Genomic DNA, 17,351 nt, shown 5'->3' with positions numbered 1-17,351 from the left:
TCTAACCTGATTTATGTGCAGCTTTGCTCAGAGGGTTGTGTTGGCATCAGAGCCTTTGCTGCTATGGCTATGTCAGTGTGTGGAATATAATATCCTATTGTGTTTGAAGGCCAGTGGAGAGGATTGTTAGGGACTAGAGAGCGCAGGATCTTTGAGGCCCATCCTACTTCTTTCTTCTTACTGCTATTGGACATTTAGTGGCAACATATTGTTTGATCGTTTTTAACACAAACAAATGACAAACATTTTAAGGCTATTTGTTTTTACAGTAAAATAAAGGACATTAACAGAAATGAAACAGTATTGTGCCTTGAACCTTAACATTCACTTGAAATTGAATGATGTAATCACTATTTAAAATTGAATTAAGTTAAAGGAGGTTCAAAAAGACACAGCAAAAACAATCCATATCTGTAGACATATACACCAATACCATTTATGCTAATATGAAGAAATATAGATTTACCAATAAGTCAGTCAGTCTGGTAATTGCAAGTTTCTTTTGTTATTGTTATTTTGGCCTTTGTATGTTGTTAGAGACTGTTTTTCTATCACTGTTTGGAATCTATTGTGTTGAAAAATGCAAAAAATCATTTTAGTTTATACAATATTTAGTTCAGATAAAAGAATACACTGCAGTACTTTGTTTCACATTTTCTGGAGCAGGTTAGATGAATCCTTTAAAAACCAGCAGGAAGTCTGTCTGTTTAAACATTAAAGTCCTCCCTCCCACAAAGTGAAACTCAGAAACAGACAACTTCCCATAAAATCACACATTCCTCTGACAGCCTTTGAGGTTTTGACACTTAATTCATTCTGCCGGTGAGTTTATCTAAAGTTTATTTCTAACTTTAACACCTGCACAACAGGATGGTTCACTGCTAACACACCTGCTGTCTTCTATAGCTATGGAACCCTTTGCATTTTTCAACTCATTCTCTGTCAAATCAATACTGAGATCTTCCATAACTGCTACTACTTCTCCTTTGTGTCTCTGCTCTGCTGTTCTGCTTTTCTCCCTCTAAATCTTGTCCTAAATGGCTTTGTTGAAGAAGCTTGAACTGCTGCTGGAACAAACATTGGAATACAGACATTTACACTTATGGAGCAAAGCACCCTTTGAGACAGAGATGGATTATGGGCCATGTAGTATTCAGACAGGTCTTCTCTTTAATCTGTTCACATACATGGTAACTATCCCATTCCTCTTTCATTCATTTCAAACAAACCACAGTAACCACTGCTGGAACTACAAATGCATCACTTCCTCCTGCATGCCAGTGGATCTTTCCTGGGAACTGCCTGCCAGACAGTGAGTGTTTATAACAGCAAATGTAAAAGCTTTCAGAAAATGGCCACAGGTTACATCGCCGCTGTCTTCTGTAGTGTCAGCAACGTTTCTTTTCTGTTCACTTTCTTTTCCAGATCAGGCATAGATGCTGCTCTAGCTTTGTGAAGATGATGCGAGCAGTGTGTGTTGATGCACCAGGAGGTCCAGAGAATCTGCTGCTGCGGACTATCCCGGCACCTCAGCCTAAAGATGGACAAGTCCTAATTAAAGTTCATGCAACTGCCCTCAACAGAGCTGATTTACTACAGGTAAAGTACATTTTACATTCTCACAGACTGTACAACTTGACTCAACTAAGCTTAATGGTAACAAGTTTGATATCTGTGTTTGATAGCGGCGAGGCCTGTACCCGCCTCCCCCAGGTGAGAGTGAGATCATTGGCTTGGAAGCAGCCGGTACCGTAGCTGCTCTTGGTCCAGGTCTGAAAAGAGGCTGGAAGCCCGATGACAGGGTCATGACCTTGCTCAGTGGAGGAGGATATGCAGAATACGTTGCCGTGCCTGAGGAGCTGCTCATGTCCGTTCCTTCAAATCTCACATTCTGTCAAGCTGCTGCAATTCCAGAGACTTGGCTCACTGCGTTTCAACTACTGGACCTCATAGGTATAGCTACAATATAGCAACAGCTGAAGAAATGCTCAGTGTAATGGATTAACTTGGTTTTCCACAATGTATGGACATAAAGAAACTTGTTGGAAAAAGGTTGGCAGCTAACCAGGCTCAAAAATTGATTTAGCAATAGTTTCAATCAGCTTATGTAAATGGACAATCTATAGTCAACAGTTATTCATGCCCCTATTCTTCCCCTCTTATTAACAACTGGCCAATATTACTTATTCCATACCTGTACTGTTTGTGCCGTAGCTCAGGTGAAGGAGGGAGAGATTGTGCTGGCACATGCTGGAGGCAGTGGAGTGGGAACAGCTGCCATTCAGCTGGTTGGTCTGTTTGGTGCCGTGCCAATCGTCACTGCAGGAACCCCAGAGAAACTGGAAATGGCTGAGAAACTTGGAGCTGCAGCTGGATTTAACTACAAAGAGGAAAGCTTTGCTGAAAGAGTTCATGAATTCACAGGAGGTGAGTGTAAACAACAATTCTCTGCACAAAGGACAACATTGCATATTTGCCCATAATGAGTTAATGTTGTTGTAGAAAACCATGTATCCTAAATTTGGTCATTTTTACTTCTTTATAGTGCGACTCCTATAGTTTGGTTTTCACAGTTGGTTATTACAACATCAACAATAATGTCCTTAATTATGAATCCCCCAATGAGGTCAGAGGTCATGAACACTTCATTTGAATAACGGTTCTGTACGTTCACAGGTAAGGGAGCAGATGTCATCCTTGACTGCATTGGTAGTCGTAACTGGGAGCAAAACATGAACTGCTTAGCCACTGATGGCCGATGGGTGCTGTACGGCACCATGGGAGGGAAAGCAGTGGAGGGAGATCTTCTGGGACAGCTGCTTTCCAAGAGAGGACATCTTCTCAGCAGCCTCCTTCGCTCACGCTGCCTTCAGGTGAGACTTCAAGCAGGAGAAACATTGATACACCAGCTGTAATTATTCATCTGTGTGATATGTGACTCATGTCCTGTGAACATTCAGCTGTGGCTCTTTTCTTTGTGTGTCTTGTTTTGGGGGAAGGAAGGTGATTTGCATGATAGGTCTGACACATGATTTACTGCTATTCTGCTGTTGATGCTGGTCCTGCTTTGCATTTTCCCTCAACAGTATAAGGCGGAGCTGGTGAGGGCTTTCACACAGAGAGTTTTACCTCATTTCTCTGACCAGGCTGCCTCCCTGAGGCCAGTGATTGACAGCACATTCAGCCTGGTGGACATTGCAGAGGCTCATCGGCACATGGAAGCCAACAGAAACATTGGCAAGATTGTCATTAATGTGATTCAACAGGGAACTCAATGATGCACAGCTCTATATTTATATGTTTTCATCTTTATCCAGATTGTTGAAATTATAATAAATGGAGGTTTATGTCAAGATATCTACCTGTGGGTTTCATGGCCTAACGTCATATTGTAATAACTGCAGAACATGATGTTAAATAATCACTTGCCCTAATAGAAAAGTCACCCAAAGATTCCAAATGTTACTGATGTTCTTGTAGTAGTTTATTAATAGTACTGCTTGTATTAGTGGTAGTAAGAGTTAATAAGATGTGAAGTGGTGGATCAATATGTTGGTTGTCCAGCAGTATATCATCAACTGCTTGACCACTTGTGATTAAATTCCCTCACATTGTCCCCAGGGGATCAGCCCTAATGCTTTCAGTTCCCCCTTAACTTTACTTTTAGTACACTCAGACTTTATTTTACAGTATATGTCACTATATTTTTTATTAGTACAGATAATTACAAAAATATATATTGTAATAACTTATTTAAAGGAACATGCTGTCATCTAGTGGTTCAAATCTTCCACTGCGTACAGAAGCTGATGAATGTTTGTCAAACGTTTTGTTGCACTGAGCTCAAACCTGGATCACTGCATGAATTTGCAAGATCATTTTGATTCCTATTCTGTTCTGTGAGAATATCAAGTATATATTTTATTGGCCCCTGATACATTTTAAGCACAGTCTGAAAATGTTGTTATGTTTAGTTATTTAGAAGCTTGGAACTTTGATTAAGTTTCCTGTTTGAGCTTCACTGCTCCCAATTGGTCTTTGCACGGCCGTGTGGCACGACAGCAGTAAGGGGAAATGCTGGTGTTACAGCAGCATAAAGGGGAAACCTGCACTATTCCTGTTGGGGCAGTTTACTCTCTTAACCTCTGACATAAAGTATTTTTCAATAATGACAACCATCCAAGCAAATGTTCTCAAAATCTGAAATGTCCAGAGTCAGGATTCATGTGTTCCTCTGTTGTCTTCTGTCTACTGATCCATGTTTCTCTACCGTCTCACACCTACAGTTGAGCGCCATCTGCTGGAGAGAAGAAGACACAGCAAACATGATTCTAGGATTTTACCCATTTTACCGCCTAATGACATTTATACCAATCAGAACTTTATTTTGTGGATTTGTTATGTGAACTGTTTGTTCTTCAATGACAGAAAATGTACAGATATATAAGTTTGAAAAAAAAAGTTTGTCAATAAAACAGAGTATTGATAAATGATGATCACCACCTGAATACTCACTTTCTGTCAGGTTGTCAGCTGAATACCACGTATCTGTGCTGTAGAGAAAAACAACAACAACAACAGTCGTCTTCATGTAAGCTCACACACATGATCACAACAAGCTAGTGGCTGATCTGACTGGCTGACTGTTGTCTGTCTCTCTGTCTTTGTGTCCAATCCTGTCAGCATTCTGCTCTCACAGCTTCACAGTGGAAAGCTGCAGCTGCTAATGACTGAGCTTTACCAGGAAACACTGGACCTTTGCTCTGATACTAACTGTGTTTAACACTAAACTGCTGAAACACAATCAGCTGACTGAAACTCTACTGACCTCAGAGTCTCCAGTCTATATTTTGGACTCTGCTGAAGATCAGACAGCAGCTTCACTCCTGAGTCCTGCAGCTTGTTTCCATACAGCTGCAGCTCTCTCAGAAAGGAGGGGTTGGACTTCAGAGCTGAGACCAGAGCAGCACAGCCTTCATCTGAGATCTGACAGCCTGTCAGCCTGCAGAGAAAGGAGGATTTCAACAAAACACTGATGAGGTGATTCGCCAACTCATTTTCAGGTGCAGTTTCTACAAACCGTCTGTGTGATGCCATGGATCATAAACACACACACACACACACACACACACACACACACACACACACACACACACACACACACACACACACACACACACACACACACACACACACACACACACACACACACACACACACACACACACACACACACACACACACACACACACACACACACACACACACACACACACACACACACACTTCATCTGAGGGACATAAAGACCACAGACAACATTTGAGGATTCATGGTGAGTTGAACTGACCTCAGAATCTCCAGTTTACAGTTTGGACTCTCCACAAACTCAGACAGCAGCTTCACTCCTGAGTCCTGCAGCTTGTTATCACTCAGCCACAGCTCTCTCAGATGGGAGGGGTTGGACTTCAGAGCTGAGGCCAGAGCAGCACAGCCTTCAACTGAGATCTGACAGCCTCCCAGCCTGCAGAGAGAGGAGGATTTCAACAAAACACTGCCAAGGGTCAAGTGGAAGGAAGAAGGTGTGTGTGTGTGTGGGCTGGTAAATTCATAAAAAGTGTTAACCTGCTTCATCTTTCACTGATGGTCACTTTTATGTTTTCTGAAGTATATTCTAAATAAATGAATTGATTATAATCACAGTCATATTCAACATTAATCAGGTCAAACTCCAGGTGTAAATTGAGTTTCAATATTTGCTGCACAAACTCAGCAGTTGAATAGTTTGTTGTGTTTTTACTGTGATAAAGTCTGAAACACAATCAGCAACTGGAAATTACAATGTTGTCTGTGTGTTTACAAGGACGTCTGCCAAACGAGGTGATAAACATTAGAATCACACCAAATACCACAGTGTGATTGTGTTTTGTGTTATTATGAACACAGAGTGATGAATAAACACAGCAACACATATTCATGTTTCACCCAAACTGGGAAGAGAAGAGAATGACACGTTCAGTGTCTGCTGGTGGTGTCACTGATATATTTGGACATTTAGAAAACATTGCACATTTAGAAACCCAGCAACAGAAGACAAACACTGTGACGCACCGCTTCACCTTTGTGCTTCAGCGCTGAAGCGAGGTGACAGAAAGCACACAGGTGATGGACAACAGAGAGGGAACAGGGATTTGTTATTGATCTTCTTTATTGGATTTGGATTGTTTGTCCAATCGTAATCTCTGAATGCATGTCGGCCCCTGAACGTGTTAACATCCAATCGAGGACGGTAAATGGTTTCCTGTCTGACATCCATACAGGTGATCCTGTGTGATCACATCCTGCATGCAATCATCTGTATGGATGTCATCAGGCACATTTGAAGCAGACAAACAGTGAGCGTAACTAGAAATGACTCAAGTTCTGAGTCTGAATCCCAGAAAGCTGCGGAATCGCAGCTTCTGAATTGCATGCAAAATGACCAGAATAAAGTGTCTTAATCTTAATCTTAAAAACAGGATGAAACCAGAAAAGGACAATTAATCATCCAAAGAGTGCAGGAGAGACTAGAAGCTCTAGTGGGCTTATCTGAGGCGTCTCTCCTAATGCTATCACTACTTACTGCTGATCAATGAGTTCATCTGTCTTCCTCTTTAGCTTCCACAGTGTTTTTGTGTTTTGGAGTCATTATTTCACAAGAAGACTTCAGGTAGAGACTCAAAGCCTGGTCTCACAAAAAAGTCTTCAATCGGCTGGCACACACCTGTTAGGATCTGTGCGTGATGGCGCTCTGTTTTTGTATTTGTTGTTTTCATGCTTGTGTTAGTTCCTGGCTGGGCATGGCTACCTCATCCCTGTTCCCGCCCTCTGATTCCACACAGCTGATCACCATTTCAGCGCTCATCAGTGGTGGTATTTAGGTTCCAGGTCAGCCAGCCATGCTTGGCCACAGAGTACTCTCTATACTCACTACTCAATATTCAGTACTAGTCAATTCTGTTTCAGTCTAGTTATCCGTTTGTTCATGGGACCTTTAGTAGGACTTTGCATGCTGCGCTGTTTTGTTTAAGTGAGTGGACCTTTTGTTTTTCCTGTGCTCCGGGATTCTGTTTTTGGGATTCACTGGCTTCTTTAAGCGTTCCATGTTCAGAGACTCCAGCTGCAGCACCCAGCCTTTATGTTCCCAGCTTCATCACGGGTTTGAGTCTTCATTAAATTCTGTTTGCTACCTGATTCCATGTTCTGGTTTCTGTGTTCAGCATAACTGGGTCTGACATTAAAACAACTTGATCGCCTGCCGATCAAAACACCAGGCCACACACACACACCATCATCCACACACACTCCAAGACAGCAGGCAGAAATGGCACACAGAGCATCCTACACTGCCTACAGTGAGGAAGTGATTCAGTGGCAGCACATAAACAACACAACTGACATGGAAATAAGCTGAAGTGGATGAAACAATATGAGAGCTATAGTGGCGTCCAAAATACACGTTTGAGCAGAAGAGAGAGAGACTGAAGTTCAGAGAGAAGCAGACGCTTCCCAGCGTGAGCAAACAGAGTTTACATATCAGGGGTCGTGGCAAACACTGACATATATTCCACTGTTGGTGACAAATCATTCATCTATTCTTTTAATGAGCAGTTACATGAAAACACATCAGAGCACTTTATATGTTTCTGCTCTTAAATATTCACAAAACTGTTTATAAATTCAAGAAAAGTGCACCAGGTGCTAGTGACCACTTTGAGTTTTGAAAAGAGGCTCCTGGTGTGAAAAAGGTTGGAGAGCCCTGAAAAAGACTCTTCATCTGAGGGACATAAAGACCACAGACATCATTTGAGGATTCATGGTGAGTTGAACTGACCTCAGAATCTCCAGTTTACAGTTTGGACTCTCCACAAACTCAGACAGCAGCTTCACTCCTGAGTCCTGCAGCTTGTTATAACTCAGCTCCAGCTCTCTCAGATGGGAGGGGTTGGACTTCAGAGCTGAGACCAGAGCAGCACAGCCTTCATCTGAGAACTGACAGCTATGCAGCCTGCAGAGAGAGGAGGATTTCAACAAAACACTGCTGAGGGTCAAGTGGAAGGAAGAAGGTGTGTGTGTGTGTGTGTGGGCTGGTAAATTCATAAAAAGTGTTAACCTGCTTCATCTTTCACTGATGGTCACTTTTATGTTTTCTGAAGTATATTCTAAATAAATGAATTGATTATAATCACAGTCATATTCAACATTAATCAGGTCAAACTCCAGGTGTAAATTGAGTTTCAATATTTGCTGCACAAACTCAGCAGTTGAATAGTTTGTTGTGTTTTTACTGTGATAAAGTCTGAAACACAATCAGCAACTGGAAATTACAATGTTGTCTGTGTGTTTACAAGGACGTCTGCCAAACGAGGTGATAAACATTAGAATCACACCAAATACCACAGTGTGATTGTGTTTTGTGTTATTATGAACACAGAGTGATGAATAAACACAGCAACACATATTCATGTTTCACCCAAACTGGGAAGAGAAGAGAATGACACGTTCAGTGTCTGCTGGTGGTCTCACTGATATATTTGGACATTTAGAAAACATTGCACATTTAGAAACCCAGCAACAGAAGACAAACACTGTGACGCACCGCTTCATCTTTGTGCTTCAGCGCTGAAGCGAGGTGACAGAAAGCACACAGGTGATGGACAACAGAGAGGGAACAGGGATTTGTTTTTGATCGTCAGTCCCTGAACGTGTTAACATCCAACGGAGGACGGTAAATGGTTTCCTGCCTGACATCCATACAGGTGATCCTGTGTGATCACATCCTGCATGCAATCATCTGTATGGATGTCATCAGGCACATTTGAAGCAGACAAACAGTGAGCGTAACTAGAAATGACTCAAGTTATGAGTCTGAATCCCAGAAAGCTGCACAAGCTCCTGTTTTAGGGGGAACAATGCTTTGTTTGCATAACTCACCTCAATTAAGTATGAAGTCTGAATACATAAGAGCACAAATTAGTATTAAATCCCACTTACGCCCGTGTATCTCCACTCTGAGATTAGCTACTAAGAGGTTAGCTACCAAATCTGGAAGCACAAACAATCTCTTCCACCTCCTCAAACAGCATCTCTGCATGAAACTGAATGGAACATCATTAATTAACACCCTTTGGCCGGCAAGTGACTACATCTGGTCATTTCTGCACAGGTCATATATCATGCCCATCCCCCGTCCCAGAGAATTCAAGAATCATGTGGTCTTCACCCAGCCAATCAGCAAAGTTTGCCCTACATCACAAGTCACGTGATTGTGGCATTGACCAATCAGCAGAGACCAGGAACACATCAAACTTCCTGTTTCTTTCAAAATCAGAAAAAGATGCTTTTGCAGTTGGGTTTCCTCCACATTTACCACCATAACACCAAACTAACCATGGTAAGTTGATGAAACTCACAGGTTATTGTTGAGTAGTTGTGCTAAGATATGTGCTGTTTGTGGAGGACTTAGTGTAATGAATGAAAATACGGCATGAAAAATGCGGGCGCCATATTTGATTATACTATCACTGTAAGTTAGGAGTTAATTTGGTATGTCCGTTTTTGGACATATGCCCAATGCATCTAACAAGCCGTGCATTTTGTGCATTTGCAGTGTGTTTTTAGTTTATCCATAGTGAATATGAGGGATTTTTGTCAGTTTATGACCTTATAACAGTTGTTTTATTTATATAAAAGCAACTTTATTTATGATTTTCTGCTTCCTTTAATGTTTTATGGCAAGAGGAGGGAGACTGCTGTCGTGCCAGCAGTCTCCTTTGTGGCTTGAGCAATGAGACAAACCACAGTCTGAAATGAAGAACTTTGATTAAAAAATATTAGTGTAATAAGTTTGTTCCATGTTAGTGACAATTGTTGTTTTCCCCAGTGCTCCATCTGCACTGTAAAGTATTACACACACTGAATCAATTCAATTAGTCAATGACATCAACATGACGACATTTCTGTCTAAAAATGTGTCTGACCTCAGAATCTCCAGTTTACAGTTTGGACTCTCCAGGCCAGCAGACAGCAGCTTCACTCCTGAGTCCTGCAGGTAGTTCTTACTCAGCTCCAGCTCTCTCAGATGGGAGGGGTTGGACTTCAGAGCTGAGGCCACAACATCACAGTGGGTCACTGAGAGTCCACAGTCAACAAACCTGTTATTATAGATTAACATGAAATCCATTATTAAAGCAGAGCACTTACTAAGTTACTTCATTTTAAGATGTGAATAATCTGAGTAATGATAATGGACACTGAGCAAACACCTTCACTTCTAACTGAGTGTACTCTTTACATTGGTGGGGAACCTCCGGCCTGTTTGATCCGGCCCGCAAGATATTACATTACATTACGGTCATTTAGCAGACGCTTTTATCCAAAGCGACTTCCAATAAGTGCGTTCAACATAGGTGGGCAAAAGAACTTCAGGTCAGAAGAAATCGTAAGTGCATTTCCTTCTGAAACCAACAGCTAAGAGCATAACTAGTGCTAGAGTAGGAGTGCAATAAGTTAGGTACCTAGACAAATGAGAAAATAAAGACAATTAAGAAAACAAATTAGTGCATCAGAAAAGCACGAGCTAGGACAGAAAAGCACGAGCTAGGACAATCTAGAGACAATTTTGACTCTTTCTATGACGGCATGTAAATAATTATACTGTGATCCCCCCCCCAACCCCCCCCATACAGGGGACAGGATTACCTGTTAGTTGATATTATTATTAACATCTGGACTAACCGAGCCTTTCTGCAGTTCCTCACAGCTGGGATCAGTCTCTGTCGTCCTGCCTCTGATGTATTGTACTTTTCCACATTCAGCTCGTCCAGAACCTCCTCAGACATCTGCAGCATGTAGGCCAGGGCTGAGCAGTGGATCTCTGAGAGTTCCTTCTCTGATCTCTTCTCTGACTTCAGAAACTCTTGGATCTCTTCATGTACAGAGTGGTCCTTCATCTCCATCAAACAGTGGAAGATGTTGATGTTTCTGTCAGGAGAGATATTACCAGCACTCATGTCTTTCAGGGTTTTGATGGCTTTCCGGATGTCCTCTGGTTTGCTTTTTGTTTGACCCAGCAGACCTCCTAAGAGACTCTGGTTGGACTCCAGTGAGAGACCATGAAGGAAGCGAACAAACAAGTCCAGGTGCCCATTTTCACTCTGCAGGGCTTTGTTCATGGCTGAGCTTAGAAAGACATCCAGTGATGGGTTACGGTCAGTAACTGGCTTAAAGAAAGAAAACATGGAATACTTCAGTCCCTTAGTGTTCTTGGTTGTGTAACAGTGGTACTTGTAGACTGCAGCCAGAAACTCCTGAATGCTCAAATGAACAAAGCAGTAGACTCTTTTCTGGAAGATCACACGCTCCACCTGCAAGATCTCTGTACACACTCCAGAGGACACCGATGCCTCTGACACATCAAGTCCACACTGCTCCATGTCTTCTTGGTAGAAAATGATGTTTCCTGTCTCTAGATGTTCAAACGCCAGCCTCCCCAGCTTCAGTAGAAGCTCCCTGTCCATCTTAGACAGCTCCTGTATACTGCGCTCATGGACCTCATGATACTTGTGCTTTTTGGTCTGAGTCTGGACCATCAGGAAATGTGAGTACATGTCGGTCAGGGTCTTGGGCAGCTCTCCTCTCTGCTCTGTAGTCGGCATGTGCTCCAGAACTGTGGCAGTGATCCAGCAGAAGACTGGGACTTGACACATGATGTGGAGGCTCCTGGATGCTTTGATGTGTGAGATGATTCTGATGGACAGATCTTCATCACTGAACCTCTTCCTGAAGTACTCCTCCTTCTGGGCATCAGTGAAGCCTTGTACTTCTGTTAGCCTGTCAACACATGTAGGAGGGATCTGATTGGCTGCTGCAGGTCTGGAAGTTATCCAGAGGAGAGCTGAGGGCAGCAGATTCCCCTTTATGAGGTTTGTTACCAGCTCGCTGACTGATGTCTTCTTTGTGACATCACACAGAACCTCATTGCTGTGGAAATCCAGAGACAGTCTGCATTCGTCCAGACCATCAAAGATGAACAAAACTTTACAGACAGCCAGCTTCTCCTCTGTGAGCGTCTGTAATGTTGGATGGAAAACATGGAGCAGCATGAGAAGACTGTACTGCTCATCTCGGATCAGGTTCAGCTCCCTGAACGTCAGCAGAATCAGCAGACTGACATCTTGGTTTTCCAAACCCTGAGCCCAGTCCAGAGAGAACTTCTGCACTGAGAAGGTTTTTCCAACACCAGCGACGCCGTTTGTCAGGACGACTCTGATGTGTTCCTGTTGGTCAGCTAAGGCTTTAAAGATGTCCTGGCATTTTATTGGAGTGTCATGGAGGGTGGTCTTCTTGGCTGCTGTGTCCAGCTGAACCACCTCATGTTGGGTATTGACCCCTTCACTCTGTCCCTCTGTGATGTAGAGCTCAGTGTAGATCCTGTTGAGGGGGGTTCCACTTCCTGCTCCAGCACTTCCTTCAGTCACATGTTCACATCTCCTCCTCACACTGAGCTTATGTTTGTCTACAAGTTCATACAGAGCGCCACCTAGTGGAAGAAAACAACAACAAAACAAAACATGAGTGTAGAAAAATGAGAATAGCTGCTGATAGAAATGTTGACACCATCAGACAGATCAACAGTCTTACTGTGCACTGATCCAGACTGACTGGGTGTCTTCAGTCCAGGTTTGGGACATGAGGAGTCTCCAGATGAAGCAGACTGGTCCCAGGATGAGCCCCTCTCACTCTTTCTGTGAAGATCAATTCACAGAACTTCAATTTAACTTCAATTCATATAACTGATTAAAACCATTGTGAATTTAAACTCAAAAATCTAAATCTTGTGTTCAGATGGTCTGGTGTGTGTGTGTGTGTGTGCCAATTTGTTGATGGTTTGCTGATTGATGATAGCTGATGGCCAGCAGATGCTTTTTCATTTCTTTATTTACATTGTGGTGTAATGAATTGATATTGTGCAGCCTATACTGTATATAAGCATCCAACATGAAACCTTTACAACATGCAGATAATCAGTTCATTAGTTACATTAAAATAAGACACATATGTACACTTCAAAGGTAACAACACCAACAGATTACAATTACCATGTAGAGTTAAAGGAGCATCTGTCCTTGGCCAAATAATATTTTTCGTTTATTTTGTCCCTATTCTGTTTGCTGATGATACAAAACTCAATGGGACTAATTAGGTTTGTTAATACAGAGTTGTCTTTGGGACCTTTAGGCTGATTTCCTCTCCTGCACAATTACTTTATTCCTCTATGGTCATAATTCTTTATCACTTTTGTGTGAACAACAATAAAAAAAACATTTCCCATGTTTACATTTTAACACAGACAGAGAAGGTTTTGGCAGCAACCAAATAATTTCCAATACAGGAAAAACAGATAAACAGAGCTCTTACTTTGTGTCTGAGGGTCCACGTCCATCGCTTAAATTTGGAGGCTCTCCCATGGACCTGTCACTCTTCATGGACACACACACACACACACACACACAACATCATCCATCATCAGTCTAACTGGACTGCTCCCCTAACTACCTGCATGAACTACTGCCCTATCAAAATCCACTCTTTCTGTACCAATCCGCCATTCTACATCTATCTCAGCACAGACTGTCAGTATCTAGCAGTATCACTCACCCTGCTGTCACTCACAAACTTCTTCTTTTCCTCCCTCTGGTCATCCACCTTGTAAAGGAGCCTGAAATAAAGTGGCTGAATGTTATCTGTTAGTGCTGAAACAGAAACCCTGTTAAGGTTTGTGTAGGATAGTTTGATTACACTTTGATTACTTTGAGCTGATTGTTCTGGTAGATTGCATGGATGTGTCGTTTCCTCCAACACTGAGCAGGATTAGACACAATAATCACAAACAGAAGTTCAGGCTCTGTAGGTTTGATGCTGGGATCGTTTAATCTTACAGGCTGTGATGTAGTTCATAGTAGGGAATTATCTATCTATCTATCTATCCTTAAATAAATGACTGTAACATAGTCTGGGCTGCTTCTTACTCATCTAACTCCAATCCATTATTTCAAATGCAAAAGAGGTTTTTAAGAACGATTTCCAGCTCCAGCAGAAAACAACCATCTGCTGCTCTATTTACTAAACACAAAGTATTGCTTATCATCAAAGTCAATATATTCCAGGTCTGTGTATTTAGTTTAAATATATATGTAATAAACAAATACTCATAGATGCATTCCATAATTATAATAATCATCATCATCATCATCATCATCATCTTCTATCAGCTTGTGTGGAATGTGTATGAGTATGAACCTATTGACTTATCATTATTACTTATGATTTTCACAGTTTTATGTGATACTGTCCCATGTAAGTCTGTATTTATGTACGTTTGTCTTCAGTTTCTGTTTTTCTTAGAAGGTTTTGAAAGCCAGCAAAGAATTCCCAATGCAGGAATATTCCTGTAACAGATCTTACTTTGTGTCTGAGGGTCCAGGTCCATCACTGAAATTTGGAGGATCTCCTATGGACCAGTCACTCTTCATGGACACACAGCCTGATGCAGCAGATTCTGTTCCATCCTCCTCTTCATCTATACAGACACTCATCTTCTTGATTTTAGTCTAACAGGAAAAAAACATTTCAGACACAAAAAGCTCTTAAAGAACAGAACAGGACACACACACACACACACAATAATGATATTGGGCTTTACAAATAAAGTTCACTTGACTTGACACAAGAACGCACAAACACACACACCAAAGCGCAACACAGTTCAAAGTGACATTAATCTTTCTCTCCTTCCATTCTTTCAGTCAAACTTACTTTCACTTTCACCTTCATTGCTTTTGTGGTAAGAGGAACGCACAGCTTCCACTCTTTCTGTACCAATCCGCCATTCTACATCTATCCCATCACATGCTGTCAATATTAATGAGCATTTTGCAGTATCACTCACCCTGCTGTCACTCACAAACTTCTTCTTTTCCGCCTTCTGGTCGTCCATCTTGTACAGGAGCCTAAAATAAAATGGCTACGTGTTATCTGTTACTGCAAAACCGAAAGCCTGTCAAGAGCTCCTCCCACTTTTACATTTACTGGAAATCACATGTTCTTTATTGACCTGTCAATGTGTGTGTGTGTGAGAGAGAGAGAGAGAGAGAGAGAGAGAGAGAGAGAGAGAGAGAGAGAGAGAGAGAGAGAGAGAGAGAGAGCAAATGTAAGTATTTATATAATTCCCATTGAAAGCTAAATAAAAAGTTAAATTCAATTAAAGCAACAAAAGCCTTTGTTGATGTTCTTCCATGTTGGTTTAGGAGAGTTTCCTTATGTTGGAGTCTGAGCTCCGTGTTTGTGCAGCAGCACCACCTACTGTCCAAACCACAAACATCAACTGAAGTGAACTGACGTGGACCCACAGTGCACCTGCCACCTGATCAATGAAAGCAGCCAGTTCCTGATACTCCCAAATCAATGGATGTACAATAGAGTGATCTGCACCCGGCACAGGATCATGTTGCACAAGCTGGCAATGAGTGGGGGCAGAACTCTTCTCCTCCCATCTTCATCAATGTGGGAGGCAGTGCTGGACCTCCTGAACATGCTCTTTGAGCCGTCACCCACCTCCTCTATTTCCTTGTTGTGCAGATCCCTCCCCCTTCAGCTGTGGCCTAGAAGCAGGAACATGAACGTATGCAATGTTGCTTTGTTTTGGATGCACAGGTCACTAAGGTATGCATACAAAAGGAAAGTGGACCTGCAGCAGGGATTATGGATGTGGCAGCTCCTCATGTTGCTCAATTTTGAGAATTGAATTGCTTTAAACATATGAAGCACTTCCTTTAAGTGGCTCACACTCCACTTGTGTTTTGATTTAATATTCCTCCAGTCATTGTTGTTCCCAATACCATAACACATTATACTGAGGTGGAATTTTACAGAGAACAGAATCCACATCCAGCTCTCATCTGTGGGAAGTGTAGCAGATTTCTCATGTAAAAATATATATGGAAATCAAGTCAGTTTATTATTATCATGAGTTCTATGTGGTCAAAGTGTCAACGTAAGACAGAAAAAAGAAAAAGATGTGCAACAGTTAAGTCATTGTGTGCCTTGACCTCCTCATGTAAGACCCCCTGCTGGTGAGTCAGTACCATCTCAGCCCTCTACACATGCCAGACATGGAATCAATGAAGGAGTCAAACCACTCAATCAAATCCCTGACCTCTAAATGATCAGCACTGTGCACAAAACAGACAAATAGCCACAAGTTCATGCCCACCATGGTATTTGTTACAGGTCCCAGGGAAATGTCCCTGTATCAAGCAGGTGAACAGGAACAATCAGGATACAGTCCGTCTTACTTAACCCAAATGGCTTCTCTGGTTGTTTTATTAAACAACTCAAGGAGGCAGTAGTCGAGTGGGTAGAGCTTCCGCTCGAGAACCGGAGGGTTGCCGGTTTGAGTCCCTGCCGAGGTGCCCCTGAGCAAGGCACCGAACCCTCAATTGCTCCCCCCTCTGCGAAGGTTGGTAATATAATGTAATGTAAGTCGCTTTGGATAAAAGCGTCTGCCAAATAATCATAAAAAAAAAAAGAAATCATGTAAACATCACATGACACATTTCTTATATGCATTTCAATCATTTCAGTTTGTTTTAATAAAGTACATCACTTAACCCAGTATTTCCACTATCTCAATAAAACACAATTTCACTCTTGTAGGATATTAGTATGAAGAACACATTTCAACTGACCTATTATCTTTAGTAGAGTTAGTAAGTACAAAACAACAAAAGTGACTCCTGACACTTACTTTAAACCAAAAGGTTCCATTCAAAAGGATTTCAAAAACCTCGTATGAAGCCCAGAAATATATACATGTTACAATGTGTAAAAACTCTTAACTTTATAATGTATGGTTCTGGAGATGTAGGTTGTTGTGGTTTTTACCCATAATTCTCTTCTGAGGAGTGGCATAGTTTAACCACTAGATGAAGTCATTTCCTTCTGGAGAACAAACACTTGAGTCTCGATGCCTTTTTCTTTGCCATCATGGAAAGTTCACTCTATCATGAAGTCATGATTTCTGCCAATGGAGGAGGATGGTACATCATGTAGGTCTGTGTTTCTGGTGCCCACCTTCCCACAGGGGGCTGTTGATGTCTGAAGTTGTAGGGTTTCTAACTAAAATATTATCCCCATCGTCATTATAACAAGAATTTCTCAACTGTGGCTTTAATTAAGTCGAGCTTTATTGGTTATGTCAGGGGAAGCTGAAGTTTTGCAAGGCGTGCTTAAACTTTGTAGTCTTGAGCTCTTC

General features: G+C 41.8%; 3 protein-coding genes across 15 annotated transcripts in view; 1 reads left to right on the top strand and 2 right to left on the bottom strand.

The window, feature by feature from the left end:
- LOC143006034 (NLR family CARD domain-containing protein 3-like) overlaps window positions 1-15,109 on the bottom strand; it is a 97,532-nt gene extending 82,423 nt beyond the window's left edge. Inside the window, exons 1-3 of the mRNA XM_076157355.1 lie at window positions 14,988-15,109; window positions 14,504-14,649; window positions 13,697-13,757 (exon numbers count right to left, since the gene is read on the bottom strand). Coding sequence (XP_076013470.1) covers window positions 13,697-13,757; window positions 14,504-14,649; window positions 14,988-15,035 — 255 coding nt within the window. The 5' untranslated portion in view covers window positions 15,036-15,109. The remainder of the gene's footprint in view (window positions 1-13,696; window positions 13,758-14,503; window positions 14,650-14,987) is intronic.
- LOC143006035 (NACHT, LRR and PYD domains-containing protein 12-like) overlaps window positions 1-17,351 on the bottom strand; it is a 95,066-nt gene that overhangs the window by 55,744 nt on the left and 21,971 nt on the right. For 7 of the 13 annotated variants that reach the window (XM_076157364.1, XM_076157362.1, XM_076157365.1 and 4 more), the window contains exons 10-12: window positions 7,872-8,045; window positions 5,349-5,522; window positions 4,829-5,002 (exon numbers count right to left, since the gene is read on the bottom strand). The exons of 1 other annotated variant lie outside the window; for it this stretch is intronic. In XM_076157364.1, the coding sequence (XP_076013479.1) occupies window positions 4,829-5,002; window positions 5,349-5,522; window positions 7,872-8,045 (522 nt within the window). Of the gene's footprint in view, window positions 1-3,462; window positions 4,301-4,503; window positions 4,554-4,828; window positions 5,003-5,348; window positions 5,523-7,871; window positions 8,046-17,351 lie in introns of those variants that run through there. 5 more of the 13 variants (XM_076157356.1, XM_076157357.1, XM_076157358.1 and 2 more) reach the window with 5 other exon arrangements.
- On the top strand, window positions 1,432-3,288 carry LOC143006049 (quinone oxidoreductase PIG3-like). The gene is made up of 5 exons (XM_076157386.1): window positions 1,432-1,599; window positions 1,686-1,953; window positions 2,215-2,427; window positions 2,677-2,873; window positions 3,087-3,288. The coding sequence occupies exons 1-5, from the start codon at window positions 1,459-1,461 to the stop codon at window positions 3,276-3,278; spliced, it is 1,011 nt and encodes a 336-aa protein (XP_076013501.1). The 5' UTR covers window positions 1,432-1,458; the 3' UTR covers window positions 3,279-3,288.

The sequence above is a fragment of the Genypterus blacodes genome, unplaced genomic scaffold (genome assembly GCF_046128005.1).
Source record: "Genypterus blacodes isolate CSIRO-AG114 ecotype Tasmania unplaced genomic scaffold, CSIRO-AGI_Gbla_v1 ptg000073l_1, whole genome shotgun sequence".
In the NCBI taxonomy this organism is placed as follows: Eukaryota; Metazoa; Chordata; class Actinopteri; order Ophidiiformes; family Ophidiidae; genus Genypterus; species Genypterus blacodes.
The sequence above is the reverse complement of the archived record's forward strand: the minus strand, read 5'-3'. Positions and strand labels throughout refer to the sequence as shown.

Coding starts and splice junctions, on each gene's coding strand:
- LOC143006049 (XM_076157386.1), top strand. CDS start 1,459: ATGATGCGAGCAGTGTGTGTTGATGCACCAGGAGGTCCAGAGAATCTG. Junction 2,428..2,676: donor AGTTCATGAATTCACAGGAG/GTGAGTGTAAAC, acceptor GTACGTTCACAG/GTAAGGGAGCAGATGTCATC. Junction 2,874..3,086: donor TTCGCTCACGCTGCCTTCAG/GTGAGACTTCAA, acceptor TTCCCTCAACAG/TATAAGGCGGAGCTGGTGAG.